Source organism: Phyllostomus discolor, chromosome 10 (assembly GCF_004126475.2).
Source record: "Phyllostomus discolor isolate MPI-MPIP mPhyDis1 chromosome 10, mPhyDis1.pri.v3, whole genome shotgun sequence".
Classification (NCBI taxonomy): domain Eukaryota; kingdom Metazoa; phylum Chordata; class Mammalia; order Chiroptera; family Phyllostomidae; genus Phyllostomus; species Phyllostomus discolor.
In genome coordinates, this window is record NC_040912.2 from 30,686,058 (window position 1) to 30,711,082 (window position 25,025).

Genomic DNA, 25,025 nt, shown 5'->3' on the forward strand with positions numbered 1-25,025 from the left:
TCTGAATTCATAGAAGTTACTATGACTATGCTATGGAATATTTTTTAATCAACCATTGAGCATAATTATATTTTCATTCATCTATGTTTAAATTTCAGATTCCAGATGACCTGAGAAAGAGATTGAATATAGAAATGCATGCAGTAGTCAGAATAACTCCACTGGAAATTACCCCTAAAATTCCAAGATCTCTAAAATTACAACCTAGAGAAAACTTAGTAAGTTCCAATTTATATGTTATGTCACAGTTATTTTACAAGTGCTATAAAATTCCTGGTTGCTTTAGCTAAGTAATAATAATGTAGTACTCCTTTTTGTTAGAAGGGCAAAGAAGTATTTTTTTCTTTAGTAAAATATGTGTAGCATAAAAATGCTTTTGTAACCTATTTTAAATGTACAATTAATTGGCATTAATTCCATTCATAATGTACAACTATCATCGTTATCTATTTCCGAAACTTTTCCATCACTCCAGCAGAAATTCTGTGCTCATTTAGCAGCAATGCCCTACCCTCAACTCTCCCAGATCCCGGTAACTGATAATTTATAATCTCTCTGATTTTGCATATTTCAGATGTATCATATAAGTGGAATCATACAATATTTGTCCTTTGTGTATGGCTTGTTTCCCTTAATATGTTTTCAAGTTTCATCCATGCAGTAGCACCTAGCAGAACTTCATCCCTTTTTAATGGCTGAACAATATTGTTTTAAATATACTGCATTTGGTTTATCCATTGATCAGTTGATGGACGCTTGGGTTGTTTCCACTTTTTTGGCTGTTGTGAGTAATGCTGCCATGAATGTTGGTGTACAAGTATCTGAGTCCCTGCTTTCCACTCTTTGGTAGATGCCTAGGAATTGAATGGCTAGACATGTGGTAATTTTGTGTGTACATTTTTGAGAAAACAAGAAGTCTTTAATAAGCAATACACTTTATATATATATATATCTTTATATGTGTGTGTATCTTTATATGTACAGAGAGAGAGAGTGTGCATGCATGCATGCACACGTGCCAATACAAATATGGAGAGTTTTTGCTTTTAAAAAGTTGGTATTTTTGCCACAGTTAATCTAACTTTTAAAATCTTCTCCCATGTTGTTTTAGTATTAATATTGCAGGCTAAAAGGGTGCTAGACTATTTTATGTTGCTGTTCTGTTAATTCTTTAGAAACTGGTGTGGTCAGAAAATGAGGTATTGAACTTAATTGTAAAATACTTTTAATAGAGTATTGTCATCTGTACCAGTTTGGCTTACCAGTTCTCAGATAATTATAATGCAAGAAAATTATTATATTGAGTTGACCAAAAAGTCCACATGGTTTTTTCCATGAAATAAAAGACACATTTTCCATTTCCACTAGTGACTTTATGGATTTGGATATTTCGGGTGTCTAGGCTACCTCCTGTGGGGTGTGACGCTGACTGCTCTCAGTTAGTGTCTCTGTTGATCACTGTCTGCTCAGCTGGCCTGCCCAGCTGTGGAGCATCGTCCAGCGACACATTTCCAGACACAAAACATTGCAAACTACTCTTGACATGTTCGATAAGTCCCCTTCTCCACACACTGCACAAATTTTTTGTGTGTGTTTTGGATGTTGAAAAAATAAAGCATAATATGCCGAAAATGTTGCGTGTTTTCTTCCATCATCAATATTAAAATGGCTACACAAAAAAATTCACCAATTTTGATAAGTTTTTTTTTTACTGCACGCAGATGTGACAGCTGTCACAATACAATATAACAAAATTGTTTGGAATGAAGCTAAAGACAACTAAAGACAGCTAGAGCCATCTTATGGAAAAAGCCAAATGAACTTTTTGGCCAACCGGATATGTTTAAAAAATTCCTCCCCTGATAATTCAGACGGTACTTTGGGATCCTCAGGATCATGATGGTCATTGTGTCAGGAAAGAATGAATTTAGCAGAGCTTTCTGGTTGCTGAAATGCCAAATAAGATAGCACATATTATACGACTGGAGAAGAGGAAAGCAAATAGAATGAATGCTGTTTCCATAACAGTGTGTGACTGGGCGTTTAACATGTTGGCTCAACAGTGCACAGTGATTTGCAGTTCTGTTTTAACTTTTTGGTGATTGACCTTGGCACTTTTCAAGTTAGGTCTCTTATGTATGAAGATCATTAGCCACTGAGCATGAGATATTTTTATTTTTTGGCTTAGTGACAGGATATCACTACAAGATGCTTTTCTTACCCTAAGTTGCATATTTTAGTGGAAGCTATACGACCTTGGCCGGTCTCTCTGGACTTTGATTGTATCACCTGGGACATAAAGATGTTTGATTCTAGAGGAACTCTGAGTTATTGTTTGATTCTAAAAGTCTTGCTTTTAAATAGTTCTCATTTTTATTTTATGGTTTTGTTTAGTTCTTTAACCCCATTGCCCAATAACATCCAAAGAAGTAACTATTTATGTGATACATAAGAATGGGGAAGTGATATCTTAGTTGAGACTGTTTTTGGCGCTGCTCAGGTTTTGAGTTGAACTTAATCTACAGGCAAATGCTTGACTTTGGATGAAGAGAGATAGTATACCAGTAGAGGAATGGTAGAAGAGATGTTTTATTTCCTAGTCAGATACCAGTCATCTTTCTTATGTGAGTTTTGTTTTTCCTGTTTTTAATTTCAAATAGGTTTTAAAAACTTAATAATTTTAATTAAACTTAAAATTAGCAATGATTTTTCAATTTCTTCATACCTTTTGAACACTTTATGTGTTGAGCATATCAGCATTGCAGCCAGCATTTTTTCAAAAATATATTTTATTGATTATGCTATTACAGTTGTCCCATTTTCCCCCCTTCACTCCCCTCCACCCTGTACACCCTCTCCCACCCATATCCCCCCCTTTAGTCATGTCCATGTGTCATGCTTATAAGTTCTTTAGCTTCTACATTTCCCATACTATTCTTACTCTCACCCTATCTATTTTCAACCTACAATCTATGCTACTTATTCTCTGTACCTTTTCCCCCTCTCTCCTCCTCCCACTCCCCTATTGCTAACCCTCCATGTGATCTCCATTTCTGTGGTTCTGTTCCTGTTCTAATTGTTTGCTTAGTTTCTTTTGGTTTTGCTTTAGGTGTGGTTGTTCATAATTGTGAGTTTGCTGTCCTTTTACTATACATGTTTTTTCTGTATCTTCTTTTCTTAGATAAGTCCCTTTAACATTTCATAAAATAAGGGCTTGGTGATGATGAGCTCCTTTAACTTGACCATATCTGAGAAGCACTTTATCTGCCCTTCCATTCTAAATGAAAGCTTTGCTGGATAGAGTAATCTGGGATATAGGTCCTTGCCTTTCATGACTTGGGATACTTCTTTCCAGCCCCTTCTTGCCTATAAGGTCTCTTTTGAGAAATCAGCTGACAGTCTGATGGGAACTCCCTTGTAGGTGACTGTCCCCTTATCTCTTGCTGCTTCTAGGATTCTCTCCTTCATTTTTACCTTGGCTAATGTAATTATGATGTGCCTTTGGTGTGTTTCTTCTTGGGTCCGACTTCTTTGGGACTCTCTGAGCTTCCTGGACTTCCTGGTAGTCTGTTTCCTTTGTCAGAATGGAGAAGTTCTCCTTTATTATTTGTTCAAATACATGTTCAATCTGTTGCTTTTCCTCTTCCCCTTCTGGTACCCCTATAATTCGGATCTTGGAACGTTTAAAGATGTCCTGGAGGTTCCTAAGCTTCTCCTCGTTTTTTTGAATTCTTATTTCTCCATTCTTTCCTGTTTGGTTGTTTTTTTCTTCCTTCTGGTCCACTCTATTGTTTTCAGTCCCAGTTTCCTTCCCATCACTATTGGTTCTCTGTGCATCTTCCTTTATCTCTTTTATGGTAGCCTGCATTTTTTCATCTAATTTGCGCCCAAAATCAACCAATTCTGTTAGCTTTCTGATCACCAGTGTTTTGAACTGTGCATCTGATAGATTTGCTATCTCTTGGTCGCTCAAAAGGATGAGTCCTGGAGCATTGATCTGTTCTTCTGTTTGAGACATGTTTCTCTCTCTCTCTCTCTCTCTTTGGTCTGGTCGCTCCTGTTATGGTGAGGGGTGGTCACCAGGTGGTCACCTTAGGTGTTCACCAGGGCTGGGCACCCCAGTCACTAGATTGTGACGTTGTATGTGGCGGCGGGGGCGGGAGGGAACAATGGCGGTAGCTCCGTTCTCCTGGGACCTCAGGCCCTTCTCTGGGATCCTAGGTTTCGCGCTCTGCCCTGCTCCACAATCGCCACCTCACTGGGTCCGCCAGCTGCTGCTTGCGTACTCAGGGTCCACCCACTGCGATCCTGTGTGCCCCAGATGCCTTATGCACTCCCAATTGCATTATGTGCCCAGTTCTCCCTGTTCTCCACGCGCCGCGACCTGTGCCCGGCTGCTCCTCTCCACCCCTCCTACCGGTCTGGATGAACATGTCTACTTCAACTTCTTGGCTGTCCGACTTCCATTGAAATTCTCTGTCAGTTCTGGGTGTTATTCTGCCTCTAAATTGTTGTTGTTCTAATCTTAGTTGTGCGCGGAGGTATGGCGCGTCCACCTATGCCTCCATCTTGCCGGAAGTCCCACAGCCAGCATTTTTAACGGAAAAAAAAGGAAAAGAAGTGACTTGAACATATAAAGAATTTATTTTTCTCCTGTACGGAGAGATTTAGGGGAGCTCTGGATTGTTAAACCATGTCATTAAGCATCTAGGCTCCTTTGGCCTTTCTCTTTTGCCGTCCTCAGCCTATGACTTTCTTTCTCCTCGATGCAAGATATTTGCTGTAGTGGTAGGCATCACATCTGCACTGCAGGCAGCAGAAGGAAAGGCACAAGGCAAAAGCCTTTTCCTTACTAGATTTCTCTACCATTCCATGAGGAAGAGAAGCCCTTACCAAGGGTTGCTGATTGCATGCTGTTGGCCAGAGTCCAGCCACACGCACACGCATGAGCACACCCCCACACACGCCAGCCCCACCTCCAGGCTAGGAATCCACGCTAAGACTTTGCTTTCCCACCTGTGCAGTAGAGAGAGGCAAGAGAGAATGGAGTTGGAATGGTTATCCAGTAAGCCAAATTATGGCATATATATTGCTGGGCATAGAGAAAAAGTCTAAAACTGCCACTTTGTAATGTTTCTTCAGGCTACATTGTACTCAAAACTGTACTGACCCTAATGTGAAATCCTAAGTCTGTGCCTCCAGAATGGGCTCATCTTCCTGTTTTGTTCAGTGAGGTTTACATTTGATTAGCAGGGTAAGATGTTAAAATAGGGACGTTAAGGTTAAGATCAGGTATTAGGATAACTTGTTGCTGTTCTTTCATTTTCTTTGGCAGCCTAAAGACATAAATGAAGAAAACATAAAAACTGTGTTCTATTCATGGCTTCAGCAGTCTTCTACAACCATGCTTCCTTTGATAGTATCAGAGGAGGAAAATATTAAGCTGGAAATTAAAGATGGTGTGTAAATTTTATTTACTTTGAAATTTTTTCTACTGAAGAAGTCAAAATTTTTTGATGAAGTCATTGTTTTTCCAACTGTGACATGTAAGAACAGGAGACGTAATAGTGATAATTAAACACATTTTACGTACTGAAGAATGCCTTTATTTAAATTTAAATAAATTTGATATTTAAAATCTTAAAATTTTATCTCTGTTTCAGTACCATTCATTTATTATGCTCTTTTCAATAGGGTTGAAGGAGTTTTCTCTGAATATAGTTCATTCTTGGGAAAAAGGGAAAGAAGATATTTTTCTGTTGAGTACCAATCTGCTGCAGAAGATCACAATACAAGTAATTACATGTTATTGACTATTCAGTGAAATAATATTTGTCAGATGTGATCGATAATAAAGTATGAATTTACCTGTAATGCCTTGCATCATAGAGTATATTAGAAATTAAATAAGAGTAAGGAATAACTTGATTTAAAATATTTTATTCTTTGATCTCTTTAATTTACCCAAATTGTTGATTTACCCTAAATTTAAAGTCAGTGCCTTATCACAGTTAAGTTTCAGGAGTTGGTGGTGTTAACTGGCAAATGGAGCATGACTTAAAATTCTTCCTGCATTGAAACAAAACAGAACTTTGCTGTAGAGGTTTGAGTTTTAAAGTTCAGATTTTTACTTGCAGTTTTGCTGCACAACTTATATTATTTTGTCAATTCTTAAATTTTCAACTCTTCACAAATATTATCACTTTTATTCCAGAAGTATTTTAAAAGCGGTTATTTTAGGGGTTTTTTAAATTGATTTTAAAGACAGAGACACATCAGTTTGTTGTCCCACTTATTTATGCATTCATTGGTTGACTCTTGTATGTGCCCTGACCTGGATTGAACCTGTAGTCTTGGCGTATCAGGAGGACGCTCTAACCAACTGAGCTACCTGGCCAGGGCCAAAAGTGGCTATTTTAGAATATAATGTTTTAGTTAGGCTATTTATTCTTGTCATTATAAAATTGAAGATGCTCTAGTCATTTAGAATAGCAGTGATTTGGAACTAGACACTGTTTTTCTACTTTTAAAATTTAACGGAAAGAGTGCCATTCAGAGAAAATTCAAATGTAAGACTTATGAAAAGAACATGTAATGCAAATCCAAATTGCAAATAAAGATAGATGTATAACATGCATTAAGGAGATGAAATTCTTTACTGCTTGTTGATCATAAATATTTGTGCTCCTCAGATACGTCAATTATTCTTGTCAAGGCTGTTTTATGTAGTCATCTTGCATGCACACTGTGTCTTTCCTCTGTGGTGTAACAATCAGCAATTCAGTTTTCTGGGACCCAAGAAAAACAGGCAGAAGATACAACTTTGAAATGTAAACCTGATTTTTCCTTGCTACTATAGGTCCTTCTAGATCCTATGCTAAAAGAAGAAAACAGTGAGGAAATTGACTTTATTCTTCCTTTTTTAAAGCTGAACTGCTTGGGGTAAGAAGTTCTGGCCAAACTGGCATGTTTAAAGATGTGTTCGTGTTCGACGTTATCTCTGGCAGGGTTTTTATGTGTAAATATTAAAGTAGATGTTAATTTCATTGAATACTCTTACTAGTGCGTTAGTAGATACTATTTCAAGGCTTGTTTCGGTTTCACGCCTAGTTTAGTAATTTGCCTTGTCCTAGATAACAAAGTCTGAAGCTTATTAGAAATTTTACTTTGAGATTTGATTTGTGAGAAGAAAGCAACTAGATCATATGCAGTGGATCATATGCACTTCAATAAAACAATAATTCTTAGAGCTAGTAAATTCTGAAAGTTAAATCTAAAAACATTACTTGAATGTTTAAAAATATTTCAAATTAAGTTATTCCTTCAGTATCTTATTAATGTTTTAATTGGGATTATTTGTGTTTTCTCCAACCTATAGACAAACAAATCTGAAAGAACCTCAATTTTTTCTCTCTCTCATGCACTATGAAATGTCATGTAACATTACCTCTTAGAATTCTTCACAGAAGCTTTTAGAGGTAGTAGTAGCGATTTGATTTCCTGTTATAGTCTGTAAGTTTTTATTAAAAGAATTAACCATAAGCTAACAGTATTTAAACATAGTATAATATTCATGTGTAAAGTAAAATCCCTTTAGTTCAGACTCTAATTTTAGTAATTTCTGATATTAAGAAAAGTAAATTGTCAGTCGGAGCCAGGAAGTAGGTTGAAGTTCATGTTCATATAATCTACAGATTGCAACTGGATTTCAAAGGTGATTTTTGAGAGAAAATTAGTCTTCAATTATCCTATCATTTTAAAAACACCCTTTTATGATTATGTTGATTACCAAACTGAAATCATTTTGAGGGAGTAACATACAAATCATTTGTTTATGTTAAGACAGATTCCTTAAGGAGTCCTATTTGGACAAAACTTTCAGTTATTGCACAGGTTTGAAAGTAAATTAGTTGTAAAGCTGTGACTCAGATTTGGCATTGATTCAGCATACTTTCAAGTAAGGAAGAGATTCTAAGATTTTAGTCTTTAAAAAACCATTAGTCTGGGAAGGAAGGTTTCATAAATTTTTGCAGCCAGATCTTATTCTGGTGCAGTGTTTTATCACACAACAATGTCCATGTTTTGCAGAGGAGTGGCCGCCTTAGGCCTGTCCTCCGTGGAGCACATCACTCACAGCCTCCTGGGACGCCCCCTGTCTCGGCAGCTGATGTCTCTTGTGGCAGGACTTCGGAATGGAGCCCTTTTACTCACGGGAGGAAAGGTACGAGGTTGAAATGTGCTCATTTTCATTAACTAGCAACTTTTTATTCCTCTCTGAGTTTTGATCATGTTATATATAGTTATTAATACAAGTTATGGAAAACTTCCACTAATATTTTCGAGTGCCTGCTATAGATATTGGGGAAGTGGTGATGACTCAGGTGATGCTCCCCCTGTCCTTTTTCTGTATCAGTTGATACAATTGTATGGTTTTTGTTTTTTAGGATATTGATAGGGTATGTGATAGGGTTGATCGATTTTTTAAATGTTGAACCAGCTTTATTCTTTTTATACATTGCAGAGCTCTTTTTGCTAATATACTGTTGAGGACTTTTACGCCTAAGTTCATGAGAGATATTAGCCCATAGTTTTCTGTTTCCGTACCCCCTTTGTCTGGTTTTGCTGTCAGGGTAATAAAGAGTTGAGAGGTGTTACCTACTGTCCTGTTTTCTGAAAGAGATTATACAAAATTGGTGTTCATTCTTCCTTAAATGATAAAAGTGAAACCATCTGGGCCTGGAGATGTTTTTATCATTAACTTAATTATAAATTCAGTTTCCTTATTTGTCAGTTTTATCTTGGCAGACATTTGGTAGTTTGTAGTTTTTGAGGAGTTGTTCTGTTTCTTCTAAGTTGTCAAGTTTATGCACATAAAATTTGTAGTGTTTTATTATTATCCTTTTAGTGACTGTGGAATCTGTTGTGAAGTCATTTCCTGATATTGGTGATTTGTGTCTCTCTCTTTTTAAACTGTCAGTCCTTTTAGAGGTTTCCTGACCTTTGACAGAGCCTGCAGTTTTATTCTCTAGTAAGTATTGTTGCCAGGGTATAGTACAGTGTTAGTGAGTCTTTGGGCTCTTTAAATTTTTATTTATTGATTTTAGAGAAACGGAGAGAGGAGGAGTGGGGTGGGAGAGATTGAGAGATCACTTTGTTGTTCCACTTATTTGTGCATCTATTGGTTGTATCTTATATGTGCCCTGACAGGGGAACAAACCCACAACCTTGGCAAATGGGGACGATGCTCTAACCAATTGAACTAGCTGGCCAGGGATTCTTCGTGCCTTTTTTTTCCCCCAGTTCAAAATTTAAGGCTTTGCTCTGGCTGGTGTAGCTTAGTGGATTGAGCACAGGCTGTGAACCAAAGAGTTGCAGGTTTGATTCTCAGATGGGGCACATTCCTGGGTTGTGGGCCAGGTCCCCAGTAGTGGGTATGTGAGAGGCAACCACACATTGATGTTTTCCTTCCCCTTTCTCCTTCCCTTCCCCTCTCTCTAAAAATAAATAAATAAAATATTTTTTAAAAAAGATGCTCCATTTGTTTAAAATTAATAAAATTATCTTTATAAAAATTTTAGGCTTTTAAAATTTCTGTTCACTTTTAACTCCAATATAACTTAATTTTCCTATTACTGGTCCAGTTGCTTTCTTCCAATTTTTATTGTAAAAAAAGATATGTAGCAACTACTCCAATAAGTTTCGTGAGTCTCCACATTGAGAAACTAGAAAAGAAAGAACAAACTAAATCCAGTGTAAGCAGAAGAAGAGAAATATTGGCTTGGCCAAAAAGTTTGTTTAGTTTTTTTTCTTTTCGATGGTTCTAGTAGTGCTTCCTTGCCCTAACTTCATTTGAAACAAATTTGTTAGGTCATATTTTGACAGCTGTCATATCAGCATGCATTTAAAAAAAAAACAAATTTGGTGCATTTTTGTGTAGCCATTTTAATAATGAAGAAGGAAGGAAATAAGCAACATTTTCGGTGTATTGTGGTTTGTTATTTCAAGAAAGGTGAAAACACAACTGAAACACAAAAAAGATGGTGCAGTGTATGGAAGAAGGTGCTGTGACTGATTGAACATGTCAAAAGTGGTTTGCAAAGTTTCTTGGTACTATTGACATTTTGGCCAAATGATTCTTTGCTGTGGGGCTGTTTTATGCATTGGAAGGTGTGTAGCAGCACCCTGGCCTCTACCCACTAGAAGCCAATAGTGGGAGACAGCTGACATACTCAAAGTATTCAAATCAATAAAGTGATTAGTGAAAATGAAAAATGTGTCTTTTATTTTATGAAAAAAAAAACAGACTTTTTGGTCAAACCAATAATAATTAGAGCAGAAATCAATGAATTGAAAATGTAATCAATGGAGAAAATACATGAAACTAAAATCTGCTTCTCTGAAAAGATCGAGGAAATTGATAAGCTTCTAGCCAAGCTAAGAAAAGAGAGGATCTGATGTGCAGGATGGTGGTTATAGGTGACGGTATTATACACCTGAGGTTGCTGAGAGAGCAGATCTTAAATGTTCCCACCACGAAAAGAAAGGGTAATTCCATGAGGGAGGGGTGATGGTGTTAGTTAATTACCTCTGTTGTGGTCATCAGTTCAGTGTCTTGAGTGTGTCAGATCGTTATGTTGTGTACCTTAAACTCACCCAAAGTCCTTGTTTCACAATGATAGCCCAGTAAAGCTGGGGAAAAAGAAGAAAGGAATTTTGAATTTATCATAAGAGGCCATGATAGAATTTGCATTTTACTTTTACATATTTTTAATTCTTAAGTGGAAATGGAGCACTCGACAAAGTGCATAAATTATAAACCAAATGGATTGTTAAAAGTAACCCCCTATGAAAGAGCGAACACAGATTACTAATATCTGAAAGAGGGAGAAAACCAATGTATATTAAAAAAACTATAAAAACCTACCAATGTGTAGCCTTTCTTGGGGGCACTATAGCAATTCATAGCAAAATTTTAAATATGTAAAACAAACAAAGGTTTTGATGTAATTCCACTTCTAGATATTATTCTAAACGTATAATCTGCCAAATAAGTAAACTCAGATGTAGATGTATGTTTATTTTAGCTTTACTTGCAGTGTTTAGACATTAGAAGCAGAGTAGATATACAATTAAGAAGGGGCTTTTTGAATGTTGTAGTCCAATGCATCCCACAGTGGCATTGCACTAGGGAGTGGACTCACTGCTCATTTGTTGATAAAGAGGACAGTGGTTTACTGTAAACTCCCATAAATACTGTAATCCCATCTTCCTAAATGCTCGTAAGATGTATGTGGAATGCCTGTAAGGATGATACATTAAAACAATTGACAGAGGTTACTTCTGTGCAGTGGGATGATTACAGAAGACTTTTACCTTTCTCTACTAAGTATTTATAATTATTATGTATTTTTTAATTGATCATGCTATTATAGTTGTTCCAGTTTTTTCCCCTCAACCCCCTTCTACCCAACACCTCTCACTCCATCCAGCAATACCCCCTCCTTTGTTCATGTCTATGGGGCTTGCATATGAGTTCTTTGGCAACTCCATTTCCTATGCTTGCTGTTAACATTTCCCTGCCTACTCTGTACCTATCAATTTGTATTTCTTAATCCCTTCACCTTTTCCCCCATTCCCTCAGACCCACTTCCCACTGGCTACCATCCCAATGGTCTCCATATCTATGATTCCATCTCTGTCCTGCTTGTTTGCTTAATTTGTTTTTTAGATTCAATTGTTGATTGTTATGTATTTATTGCCATTTTAATATTTATAGCTTTGATCTTTTTTCCTAAAGTAAGTCCCTTTAACATTCCATATAATAATGATTTGGCAATAATGAACTCCTTTAACTTCACCTTGTCTGGGAAGCACTTTATCTGCCCTTCCATTCTAAATGATAACTTCGCTGGATAGAATAATCTGTGTTGTAGGTCCTTGCTTTTCATCACTTTGAATACTTCTTGCCAGTACCTTCTAGCCTGCAAAGTTTCTTTTGGGAAATCAGCTGACAGTCTTATGGGAACTCCTTTGTAGGTAATTACCTGCTTTTCTCTTGCTGTTTTTAAGATTCTCTCTTAATCTTTAACCTTTGGCATTTTAATTGTGATATGTCTTGTTGTGGTCCTCCTTGTGTCCATCTTGTTTGAGACTGTCTGTGCTTCCTGGACTTGAATGCCTATTTCCATCGCCAAATTAGGGAAATTTTCTTTCATTTTTTTAAAATAGGTTTCCAATTTCTTGCTTTTTCTCTTCCCCTTCTGGCACCCCCATGATGCAGATCGCTTGAAGTTGTTCCAGAGGCTCCTTACACTATCCTCAATTTTTTTGGAATCTTTTTTCTTCTTACTATACTGATTGGATGTCTTTTTCTTCCTTACGTTCCAAATTAGTTATTTGATTCTTGTCTTCCTTCACTGTGCTGTTTTCATTCCTGTAAATTGCTCGTTATTTCAGTTAGTATATCCTTAATTTCTGCATGGGTCTTTTCTATACTGTTGAAGTCCCCACTGAGTTCCTTGGGCATCCTAATAACCAGTGTTTTCAACTCTGCATCTGATAGACTGCTTATCAACATTTCGTTTAGCTCTTTCTGGAGGTTTGATCTGTTCTTTCATTTGGGCCATGTTTCTTTGTCTCCTTATTTTGGCAGCCTCCCTGTGTTTGTTTCTGTGTATTAGGTAGAGCTGCTTTGACTCTGTGTCTTGATTGCTAGGGTGGTTGGTGATGAGGGCTGTGAAAGAATTCACCAAGAAAGAAGGTGCAGCGAGTAAAGTTTTGTTTTACTTTCCCAAGAGAGGGAAGGGGCTAGTGCAGAGACATGCACCAGCACTGAGGGGTGGGAGCTTTGAGCTTTTATTGGAGTATAAAAGGGTGAGGGGGTTGCTGTTATGTGCCCCCTGGGCTGTTGGGGTTGTTGCAGCACAGGAGGTTTCGGGTGGTTTTGCATAAGCTGCAGTTTGCACCACTGTTATCTTCTGCCTTTGTCGTGGGGGGTGATTACATGTTCTGTTCTTGCTTTCCAGTAATTTCCAGTCTTGACGTTATCTCAGAGGAATAAAATGTCTGTCCTATTTAACAAGGTCATAGGCCTGCCTAGCAGATGGTGCCACTATAGCAAAAGGCTCTGGCTTTATGTTTTCTTTGGTAGCATCGCCTAATGTAGTAGGTGTCCTTTAGGGTCCAGTGGCACAGCCTCTCCTATATGCCAAGCTGTATACTCTAGATGCTCCCTCCATATTGGCTGAGTTATTCCCTCATCTTGTAGGTGAGTCTTGAGTGCTGTCAGCAGGTCAGTGGGAGGACTGGGATGAATGGGAGACAGCTGGTAGGACTGGCTGTGACCCCTGGCCAGCCACTGCCTCCCTCTATGGCTTGTGGAAGTGATGAGGTGGTACTCCCACATGGTCGACATGGTCTGTAACTGTCTGCTGGGTGCGTAGGCCCTGGGTTTTCCCGGGTGATGCAGGCCAAGTTGAGCCTCCACCTGTGTTCTGTCTGGGGCACTGTGGTGTAAGCTGTAAGCAATCTGCAGATGGCTGCTGCTAGTGCCAGGCCTGGGGCCACTGTGAGGGGTGGGGAGGCTGGGCTCAGCTGTTGCTTGTTTTGAGCAGATACAGAAAGATCTGAAGCCTGCACCTAGCCCAGCCCTTCATATGGAAAAGCCACTGTTACCAGGGTGGGAGGGTTGCTTGGGTGGGCCAGGAAGTTGGGTGGGGCAGACCCTTAGGTAATTGTCAGGGTGGGGCTTACCTTGTGAGTCAGGTTGAAAGACATTCAGATATGGTGCCAACTCCCTGTGGCTTTGGCGGGGAGGGCTCAGAAAATGTAAGATGGCCAGTCTCTGCAGTTCTGTCTGGGAAGAAGCTGTCCCCCAGCTGTCACCCTAATGCCAGACACTTCAGTCCGCCCCCCCCCCCCCCCCCGCCCCGCATACCACTGGTGCCCTTCAAGCTGCTGCCCCGGTGCTGGAGCCCAGAGGGAGTGAGTCTGTAAGTCTGTGCGCTGTGCAGTCGTGTTAACCTTATGGTTATATAACATTTGAATCTTGCTGTTAATGCTAAGAAGATGGAACCTCCTGGTTTTTTGTAGAATATTATGTGTTTTCTTGGCTAGACTTGAGTACTTAGAAAACAGTTTTTTCCCACTTACACAGCAGTGGGATTTGCTCTTTTACAACGTCCTGAACCCACATTTTCACTTCTTCCCGTTAATTTACTTGATGTTAAATGTGACTCACCATGATGTGATGCTAGGGTTCCAGTGATGTGGGTTCCCTCGGCTTTATTGAGCTATAGTTATCATATAACATTATGTCATGCATATTTGATTGATGAGGCTTAATCTTTGTGGTTGCCACAGCGACAGGACCTTTTTCTGTGACTGAATATATTGAGAGTTCTTGTGAATTAATTATTTTGTAGGGGAGTGGAAAATCAACTTTAGCCAAGGCAGTCTGTAGAGAAGCATTTGACATACTGGATGCCCATGTGGAGATAGTTGACTGTGAAGCTTTGAGAGGTATGAACACTGTACGTAACTCCCTTTTTGGGTAGAAAGACAGAAATGTTATTACTTAATGCTATGAACTTAATAAATTACAAATATCTAATTTGAAATTCCTTAGAAATTTTAAATCTTTGGCCAACTTTCTAATGTTTTAATAAATTTTTAAAAACTCTCCATAGTTAATGGAAGCTTATTTTTTCTAGCCAAAACTCTTTGTAGAATATATTCCTGGAAATGCCACCCCAAGAAAGTTTGAGTTTAGAATGTACGCTGATGGGTATGACCTGTCCCTGCATTGCTGTGGGAGACTGGCAGAGTGGTGCCTGGCGGGGGGCGGTGAGCGGGTCTGGGCGGCAGAACGGAGAATCACAGTTGGCCGAGTGCACGTCTGTGGTCTTCGACGTTGTCACCTGTTCAACAGAGAAAATGATTGGAAATATTTTACCCTGAGTAGTTATTTTTCTTCCCTTGGTTACCACTGCCCTATTATCCCAACTCGTCATTTTACTTTCAGGTATCTTTTTAGTCTAGTATATGATAAGAAACTATGAAACGACCTTGGAAAACCCACTATCTCGTATGCTGTTAAGGTGGTTTTGGAGAGATTGCTCATCTCTCAGTCCTGTTTGAGGCTTCATGGGAAAATTTTGTTTTAGAGCTAAATAACAGGAACTCTTTACATTGGCTTATGAGTTGGTATGTTTTCTGTTCTTTGAAAATTAAAAACATTGGTCTATGGCCATACCACCCTGAATGCACCCGATCTCATCTGAAAATTAAAACTTTGTAATTCAGTGGGAAGTTTAAAACCAAATTTATGATTCAAATATAGCAACTCTAGGGTCATTTGTTTTAATGTTATCTGAAGCTTGATCTCCTGTTCTCATTTACGTTTTCCCACAACCCGCTTCCATTTTACTATTTTGTTTTAAGCCATCTGAAATTCTGTATGGAATGATGCTAGGTATAGATACATACATACAGAAATTGCAGTAGCATATTCCTTTTTTATAAAATTCAGTACTTAGTCCTTCGATGTGGTATTAATGAAACCATATAAATGATTAACAAATTTTAATGATTGGCATTTAACAAACTGTGGATTGAATCTTCATAGTTGAGTCAATATTGAGCTTTTCTAATGCTTTCAAAAGGTCGGTCTGAACTTCCCTAATCCTGAAATAACATTAAACCACTTAAAATCTTCTGTCTTAAGGAAAAAGGCTTGAAAACATACAAAAAACCCTAGAGGCAGCTTTCTTGGAGGCAGCATGGCGGCAGCCTGCAGTTGTTCTGCTGGACGACCTGGATCTCCTGGCCGGCCGGCCGGCCCCACCAGAGCAGGAGCACAGCCCTGAGGTGGTGCAGAGCCAGCGGCTGGCACATGGTAATGGCAGCACACCCTCTCGCTGGCTTCAGGCCTTTCTCTCTTATCAGGCAGCGTTTCTGGTCTTAGTGGTAAATCCGCTCTCTTCAGAGAATAGACTATATCTATGCTTTGTGTTGCTTTTGAGCTTCTGGTAGCATTCTACACTTGTTTTGTGTTAGCAACATTGGTGGAAGAAGGGCAGTGTGAAGAGTCTGCAACTTCATGTCAGTCTTTGGGGCCTGTTCACTCTCCTGTACTGATTAGAAATTGCTTAATTGTACAGATTTACTCTTGCTTTGTTCATTTGACAAATATTTGTCTAAAGCTTGTGCACAGTCTATGTTTTCGAAGTCCAGGAGAAGAGAGAAAAATAAACAGAAGGTTTGTAGTTCGGAATATTAATAATAATGATCGCTGCCAGTGTTTAGTGCCCTTTCTGGGCCAGGGACTGGCTTTGTACTATACATACAGATGTTCTCCTAGTTTTTCAGGTGGGTAAATAGAAATGAAGGAATAGGTCATTTTGACCAGGGTAACATAACTAGGAGGTGGTCTGATATCCTCTGGAGTATTACAGGATACTAGGGGAGCACATACCCCAAACTGGGTGTGGTATGGGGGTTGAAGAGTTATCAGGGAAGGCTTCTTGGAGGAGTTGATAACTGAGGTGAGTTATATTTTAATTTTTTAAAAAAGATTTTTATTTATTTTGAGAGAGAGGGAGAGAGACATCAGTGATTGTGTCTCGTGTGCCCCCAATTGGGGACCTGGCCTGCAACCCAGACACGTGCCCTGACTGGGAATCGAACCAGTGACTCTTTGGTTTGCAGGCCAGTGCTCAGTCACTGAGCCACAGCAGCCAGGACCTGAGATAAGCTTTGATGGAGGAGTAGAAATTAGTGTGAAGCAGCTTCATGCTAATGAGGAACCAAAGGAAGTGTCTGCAGGCAAAGGCACAGGTATAAGAATCATGCTGTTACAGAATAACTCATGACTGGGGCTGGGAATTCAAGAAGAGGACTGGGGCAGGGGCACTGGAAGCTTTGGCAGCATTCAGCTGCCTCAAAGTTCTTGAGAGTGAAAATAGATACAAAATGCAACCTCAGTGGCTCACTTATTATAAACTGGTGTTAGTCTCACATTTCGAAGCCTATAGCACTTTCAAGGCCTGTTAGTGTGGTGTCGAAGGGCATGCTGCCTGTGTCTGCCTCAGGACTCACACATGTGTTCCTAATGCCTGGTTCTGGTTTGACCTCATGCTAACCAAACTTGCAAGGCTTGGGGTGGAGAGAGATTGTTCAGGAGGTCAGGAATATGAGCTACATTTTGCTTTATTAACAGAACACAATGTGGACATTTATCATCCTTCCATAATATTTATTTCAGACTCCTTTTCATTTACTTGACAAGATCCAGTAGTCAGGAACCTTACTAGGCGTTGTTCTGAGCATACAGTGCCTCTTGTGCCTCCTCTATTAGATTGCTTAGAGCCTGGCTAAAAATTTTAGGTCCTTAGTAGATGAATGAATGAATGAATGAATGAATTTTTAAAAGGTATGAAGGAGCCTAACCATTCATACTCTGACTTAAAGCACGACTTTAGGTTATTATTTTTAATGAATGTATAATTTAAACTTCTTATGTTTATGTTGACTAAGCTTTTAACACTATATTGTTTAATTCTAGCTTTGAATGATATTTTGAAAGACTTTATTTCCATGGGAAGTTTGGTTGCGCTGATTGCCACAAGCCAGTCTCAGCATTCTCTCCATCCTTCACTTGTTTCTGCTCAAGGAATTCACACATTTCAGTGTGTCCACCACATTCAACCTCCTGATCAGGTAACATGCTGCTTTGGAAGGTTGTTGAAATATATCCTTTATGTGAACTATTTTTCAGTTTTATTAATTATTTGTGGCTTTAAACTTATGCTTATGTTAATATTTTAAAAGGTGGCATTTGATGCATATTATGCTTAGAAACAATTTCCATTCATAACTGTCTGAAATGTTACTTTGTACTTTCCAAGGAAATGGCTTTTTTGAAAACAGCATTTCTTCTTTTTTTAAACTAAAGTTTTCTTTTTTCCAATTCCATTTAAAAAGGAACAAAAACCCTAAGAATTCTGAATTGTTTCAGTTTTTCATTGGTGAAATCAGTAAATACACCATAGAAATTAGAATTTTTTCAGCCTCATTGACGTACAAATGACAAAACTGCACGTATTTAAAGTATACAACATGATGATTTGATACACATTGTGAAATATTTACTACAATATCTTAACACATTCACCACCTTACATAATTGCTTTTCTTTTTAAATATTTTATTTTTTATTTTAGAGAGAGGGGGAAGGGAGGGAGAAAGAGTAGGTAAGAAACATCAACGCGTGAGAGAAACATTGATTGGTTGCCTTCTTTATGCGCCCCAGGCAACCGAACCTGCAACCCAGCCATGGCCCTGACTAGGAATCAAACTGGCGACCTTTTGGTTCTCGGGGATGATGCTCCAACCAACTCAGCCACACTGTCCGGGGCTGTAATTATCTTTTTTAAGCATTTTTTCTTAATGAGAAAGAGCAGTGAGAATGCAAATAGATCTACTTTAAAAATTCAATTAACTGATTTTATTTTTTTACCAGCACGGATATTTTGTACCCACTACAATTCCACATCCAGTTCCAACATGTTACTCTTTCCCTCACACCACTAAGCAATTCTTGGACACAAGCTGGGTGCCCTACACAATTCAACTCAATTCTTTTATTTATTTTTTGTATTTTATTTAGTCTTTATTTATTTATTTAGCTTTACCTTTTAGACTCCTTTTACCCCCTCCCTCCAGCAGTCACCACACTCTAATACTGTCTACCTGGAGATGGGTCAGACCCCACAGGTTAAGGGCTCAGTCCCCCCAGACAGCCCTCCATTTCAGACACAATTTCAAGTCCGGGCTGTTACCTGCACTTCTGACTGGGTAAAGCAGAGGTTCCCACAGGCCCCTCCTTGGGTTTGATTAATGTGCTGGCGCAGCTCACAATTCAGGACACTGGTTTACTCACTACACCGGTGTATTACAGAGAATGTTAAAGGGTATGAGTCAACAGCCAGATGAAGAGACACATAGGGTGAGGTGTACCTTGGCACCCGGAAGTATCTGATTCACCAACTCAGAGGCTCTCTGAACCCCCTCCTTTGGACTGTTTTGGAGGCTTCATTACATTGATGTGATTAAATCATTGACCATTGGCAGTTGATTCACCCTCCAGCTTCTCTTCCCCTCTGGGGAGTCAGGAGATGGGTCTGAAAATTTCAACCTCTGTTTATGGTTGCTTCCCCTGGCAACCAGCCCCTATCCTTAGGTGTTTTCCAAAGTCACCTCGTTAACATAAACTCAGGTGTGATTGAAAGGGATTTTTTATTATAATATCAAGACAACTCCTGGCTGGCGTAGCTCAGTGGATTGAGTGTGGCTGCAAACCAAAGCATCGCAGGTTTGATTCCCAATCAGGGTACATGCCTGGGTTGCAGGCCACGGCCCCCAGCAACCGCACATTGATGTTTCTCTCTCTCTCTCTTTCTCCCTCCCTTCCCTCTCTCAAAATAAATCTTTAAAAAAAATTTTTTTTAAAAAGTACAATTAAGGCAACAACAGAATGTTAAAAAAAAGAGACACCTTTATCATTCTTATCACTTAGGAAATTCTAAGGGTTTTAGGGAGTCTGTGCCAGAAAAAGAGACAAAGACCAAATATATATTTCATATTATAAATCACAGAATCACAAGTACATATGGCACATTGTCTCCTTTAGGGACTCAAGTTCATGATGGCTTTAGGGGCAGTGGCACATCTGGGACTGGCAAGCACATTTTAACTTCTTAAAATTCTTACCTAGCATCTACCCTGAATACTCAGACCCTGTGCTAATTGACTGTTCCTGAAGAATAAAGTATTATAGCTATTATTAAGCGCAATGGAATGATAGTAGTATAGTGGTATTGGTCATTGAACATGTTTTTAGAAGTAAGTTTTATAGGAACAAAAAAAACACAGTAACCAGATTTTACTAAAAAGGCTTCTTACTGGAGGAAGAAATAGCAATCATTTATCAGTGTGATTTTTTATAACTTACTAGATATAACTGAAGAAGAATTATTCATTATAAAATGTACGGTTTGCTCACTTTTAACATGTGTATGTGCCATGAGACCATCACCACAGTTAGGGCAGCAGACACCTCCCTCACTCCCGGAAGTTTCTTGGTGCCCCTCTGCCGCCCCTCCCTCCCCCGCTCTACGCAGGGATAACCACCAGAATGCTTCCCGCCACTGTAGGTGATGCTGGCCTGGTAGTTCTCAAAGTATATGCACTAAGTACACAGCTGAGCAAAATTAGAAATTTGATTTTTTTTTTCTTCAGGAACAAAGATATGAAATTCTGCATAATGTAATAAAAAATAAACTGGACTGTGACATAAACAAGTTCACTGATCTTGACCTGCAACGTATAGCTAAAGAAACTGAAGGGTTTGTGGCTAGAGATTTTACGGTGCTTGTGGATCGAGCCATACATTCTCGTCTCTCTTATCAGAGTATATCCACCAGGGAAGGTATGTTTTACTATTAAAACCAAAATTTGGAATCTTTATTCCGTGATGTAGAAATGTAATTGTAGTAAAGCAAGCATTAAATATATTCCATTATAGTATTCAAATACATAGCTATTTCAGTGGAAGATTGGCATTACTAGCTAAGTTAATTGACATATTTTGAAAATTCATATACAGATAGGACAACCAAAAATAGTTTTGTTCATTTTTAAACAGAATTAGTTTTAACAACACTGGACTTCCAAAAGGCTCTCCAAGGATTTATTCCTGCATCTCTGCGAAACGTCAACCTGCATAAACCTCAGGACCTGGGCTGGGACAAGATCGGTGGGTTACACGAAGTGCGGCAGATACTCATGGACACTATCCAGTTACCAGCCAAGGTACTTTAAAAAATCCAGTACTCCCAGACGAACCGCAGAGTCGTTGGCTTTGGCTCCCTGTGTTGGCTTCCCCAGCCTCAGTTTGATCTAACAAGTATTTACTTAGTTACCAGAGAAAAGCCTCACACTGCTTCGTATTTGTTATACTCCTTGCCCATAAGAATCCTATAAGGAAAACTGGGATGATAGTTACAGTAAATACATTTTGATGTAGATTTCGTAACTCTTATATTTTGCTGGACACACTCAGGCTGTACCAAAGCAGAATGAGCGGTCAGCTGGGATTTGAACAGAAATAGATGGGAATCCGCTGGGAGGTGCAAGAGTCATCTCGGTCACAGAACGGATGGATAAGCCCGATTTCCAGACTCTGGGTGGCAGTCCTGGGAAGGCAGGTTATCAGGCAGCACAGACCCGGCAGATGGCAGGACACAGGGAGCGAGTGTAGGTTGCTCTTTCAATCAGAAGGTCAAGTCTAGGGGTTAGTGTGTTTGAATCGGAAACCTGAGAGAGAAGGATCACTGCCTGAGGTCAGGGACCTGCACAGAGGAGAGAGATGGGGAAGGACCTCAGCGGAATTAGATGGGAGATTTCACTGTTATCATTACCCAAGCTTTTCTACCATTTTCTTTCTTTGAATATACATAGCTGTCATATGAATAGAGGGCAGTGTCCTTGTTAAAAGATTGGTTTTAATTTTCTTAATGCAATACTTTCATAATGTTAATTAAACAGGAAAAAATGGAAAAAATTTGATGCGGCTACATGGATTTTATGTAGAATGTGTGCTATGGTCCAACTGAGAAAAATCTGAGGTAGTTTGCTTGAGTCCATTTTCCATCATTGCTCTGTAATAGAGGTGGCAGTTACTGCCATCTGAATACTTTCTTCTGTACATTGATCTTTGGCTGCTGCTTAGTCATTCATTTAGGACCTGAGCTCTTGGTCACACTTGCGTGTTTTCCAGTACCCAGAGTTATTTGCGAACTTGCCCATACGACAGAGAACAGGAGTGCTGCTGTACGGGCCTCCTGGGACAGGGAAAACCCTGCTCGCTGGAGTCATTGCACGAGAGAGTGGGATGAATTTTATCAGCGTCAAGGTATGTTGTGTGTTTCTCTTTTTTCTTTTTTACTGAGGTAAAATTTATGTGACATTAACTGTTGGGCAATTCAAAGGCATTGAATGCCGTCACAATACTGTGTGACTGTTCCTTCTTTCTAGTTTCTAAACTTTCCATCCCATTCCGCATTCCCTCCTTCCCCCAGCATCCACTGATTTGCTTTCTGTCTTACGGATTTGCCTGTTCTGGACATGTCGTATAGAAGGAATTATATGTCACGCAACAGGCTTCTGTCACTTAACATAATATGTTCAACGTTCGTCCAAGTTGTAGAGCATGTTTTAGTCCTTTTACACCTGAACGATATTCCTTTGTATGGGTGTGGCACAGTATGTGTAGTGTCATCATTGCTAAACATTTAGGTTGTTTTCACCTTTTGACTGTCACAAAGAATGCTGTTCTAAATTGCGTACAAATTTCTGTGTAGACATATTTTCATTTCTTTTGAATATATAGACCTTGGAGTGTAACTGCTGAATGATACGGTGATTCTATGTGTAGCTTTTTGAGGAACCCCAGACTGTTTTTCACCGTGACTGCACCATTTTGTTCTCACCAGCATGTCTGAGGGTCTCTCTCCACATCCCCGCCAACACCATTTATGTCTCTCGATTGTGGGTTTCATATTTGGAAAGCTAGTAGGAGCAATGACCCATTTATTAAAGCTGTGAGGCACACTGAATAATGAGCCACCTCTCTTGTAGGGCTCACTGTGTTCCTGCTCAAGGCAAAGCTTCATGAATTATACATAGAATTACACATAAATAATCAGAGAGCAAAGAGCACAATGTGCTTGAAGGGAGAAGAAAACCTAGAAGACTAGGGGCGGAGAGCACACTGAGGCAGGAGGCCGGGTTTTTATGGTTCCGTCATTTGTTGGCTGTGTTTCTCCTTCGCTTATGTCACACTAGACCTAAGTGTTTTCAGATACCAGGTGAGTGTGGTAATTAAGGGACATGCTAGCATGTCTCATTGGCCACGGGTAGGCCTCAGAGTCCACTAGTCTGGAGTATGGTATCTTTGTTGTATGGGTTCAGGGTTCAGCAATGTTAGTCAACCAAAGTGTGGTTACATTGCAGGCATATATTGTGACGTGATTCATGTATAACCTGAAAGCCCATGCAGTAAATTCGAGATCCAGTTAACGCCTACCCTCTTTTATAACGTGAATTGTTGTGAGCTGGTTTCATGGCAATAATGGAGAAACACTGTAACATTTACATTTTCCTGTCTTCTTTTTTTCTGGATTCTGGAATAACTGTGACCATGCTCTTCTTTTTGCTTGTCATTAGAATATAGTTTCACTATTTTTAAAAAGGCATAATTTTCAAGATTAAAGCTTGTGATAATTGTTGTATTTTAGATTGTCCCATCAGGGAGGACGTCTTACCCCTTTAGTAAATTCCCAAATCACCATTTGGGGTAAGTTCTCCGTGGAAAGGTTTCGGTAGCAAGCTCCAGCTCTGGGGCTGGGGCAGGGTCCTTGCACTGACACCAGTGTGCTGCTGCCTAGTCCCCCATCTTTGGCCTTAGTTGTTTCTTGTTCCATCCTCTGTAGTTCTCTGATTGTGTTAAGGAAATCTAATTAAATGCTGGTATATTAATAGATATGTAGATGACTGTGTATAAGATATTCTTGACTTGGGTCACATATCCTGATCAGTATTTGGTCTTTTTGAGGTTATAATTTTTCACTGGAGATCACTTTAGGGCGTATTCAGTTTTTTGTGGGGTTTTTTGTTTTTGTTTTTTTAATTTTAAGATCCCAATTTAGCCCTGGCTGGCGTAGCTCAGTGGATTGAGCATGGGCTGCAAACCAAAGTGTCGCAGGTTCGATTCCCAGTCGGGGCGCATGCCTGGGTTGCAGGCCACGGCCCCCAGCAACCGCACATTGATGTCTCTCTCTGTCTCTTTCTCCCTCCCTTCCCTCTCTAAAAATAAATAAATAAAATCTTAAAAAAAAAAAAAGATCCCAATTTAAAGTACTGTCCTTATTGATTTTGTTATATGTAGTAAAGTTTGTTTTAGATTGCATATTCTTCAACTTCTGTACAAATAAACTGGCCTCAGTAATTGAAGATGCTGATTAAAGTAATTCATCTTATTACACATTTTTTGGAATTTCCAAAGATTTGAGACAGATGTAACATTTTCCCTTTGTAAACCATTCATTGCTTCACTAAACAAGTAATTACTCAGCACTTACTATGTGTCAGGCACTGGTTTTGGCACTGGGGATTCTGGAGTGAACAGGACTGCCTTTTTGGAGCTTGCTTTTTACTACTGGTGAGAGAGGACCAACAGACACAGTGTGTAACACACTGTTGGCTGGTGGTGAATGCTGATGAGGAAGGCGAGCAGGGTCAGGAGGTGCACAGTCACTTCCCTGGGCTGGGTCACAGAGGGGGTCGTCCATGAGGCCTTTCTGAGGACCTGGCGTTGGGTCGGAGAGCTAAGTGGAACGAAGCAGTGAGCCATGAGACTGTCTGGGGGCAGATGTTGTAGGCGGAGGAGACCAGGGTGGGACTTGTGGTGTGATATGTATTCCAGCCACATAATTTTAAATGTGTTTGAGACATTTATTTAATCATTAAAATTTTTTCATGACTGCATTTAGACTTAGTCTTAAACAAAAATTATATTTCATTTTTAAATAATTTTATCTTACTCTTATTTAATTTTATTTTATCTAATAGGGGCCGGAGTTACTCAGCAAATATATTGGAGCAAGTGAACAAGCTGTTCGGGATATTTTTATTAGGTTGGTTACCTATGAGTGATTTTTAAGCTGCTGACTCTATTATTTAGCAATCAGTGTTGTTAGGTCTTCATTTGTTTTTGTTTGTTTGTGGGTTTTTTTGTTTTGTTTTGTTTTAGAACTGATATTTTAGACCTGTGATTTATGTGAAGAACAAAGATTCCGTTTCACCAAATACCACTTAAATATAAAACATTTTCAGTATTAAGTTTTGGAAATTGTTTGGTTTTATGTTAACAATAGAAATATTCCTGAAGTGCCGAAGGTGGAATC

The 25,025-nt window shown here is 39.2% G+C and overlaps 1 protein-coding gene across 4 annotated transcripts in view; it reads left to right on the top strand.

Moving 5' to 3' along the window:
- The window catches only part of PEX1 (peroxisomal biogenesis factor 1), a 48,697-nt gene that overhangs the window by 9,324 nt on the left and 14,348 nt on the right, over positions 1 to 25,025 (top strand). For all 4 annotated transcript variants that reach the window (XR_004899624.1, XM_036010619.1, XM_036010618.1 and 1 more), the window contains exons 6-17: positions 99 to 218; positions 5,336 to 5,459; positions 5,695 to 5,795; positions 6,860 to 6,942; positions 8,089 to 8,221; positions 14,424 to 14,520; positions 15,725 to 15,895; positions 17,564 to 17,718; positions 20,299 to 20,488; positions 20,705 to 20,871; positions 21,839 to 21,973; positions 24,691 to 24,755. Coding sequence is in view for 3 of the 4 variants with exons in the window: in XM_036010619.1 (XP_035866512.1) it covers positions 99 to 218; positions 5,336 to 5,459; positions 5,695 to 5,795; positions 6,860 to 6,942; positions 8,089 to 8,221; positions 14,424 to 14,520; positions 15,725 to 15,895; positions 17,564 to 17,718; positions 20,299 to 20,488; positions 20,705 to 20,871; positions 21,839 to 21,973; positions 24,691 to 24,755 (1,541 nt within the window). In the remaining variant the exon portion in view is untranslated. The remainder of the gene's footprint in view (positions 1 to 98; positions 219 to 5,335; positions 5,460 to 5,694; positions 5,796 to 6,859; positions 6,943 to 8,088; positions 8,222 to 14,423; positions 14,521 to 15,724; positions 15,896 to 17,563; positions 17,719 to 20,298; positions 20,489 to 20,704; positions 20,872 to 21,838; positions 21,974 to 24,690; positions 24,756 to 25,025) is intronic.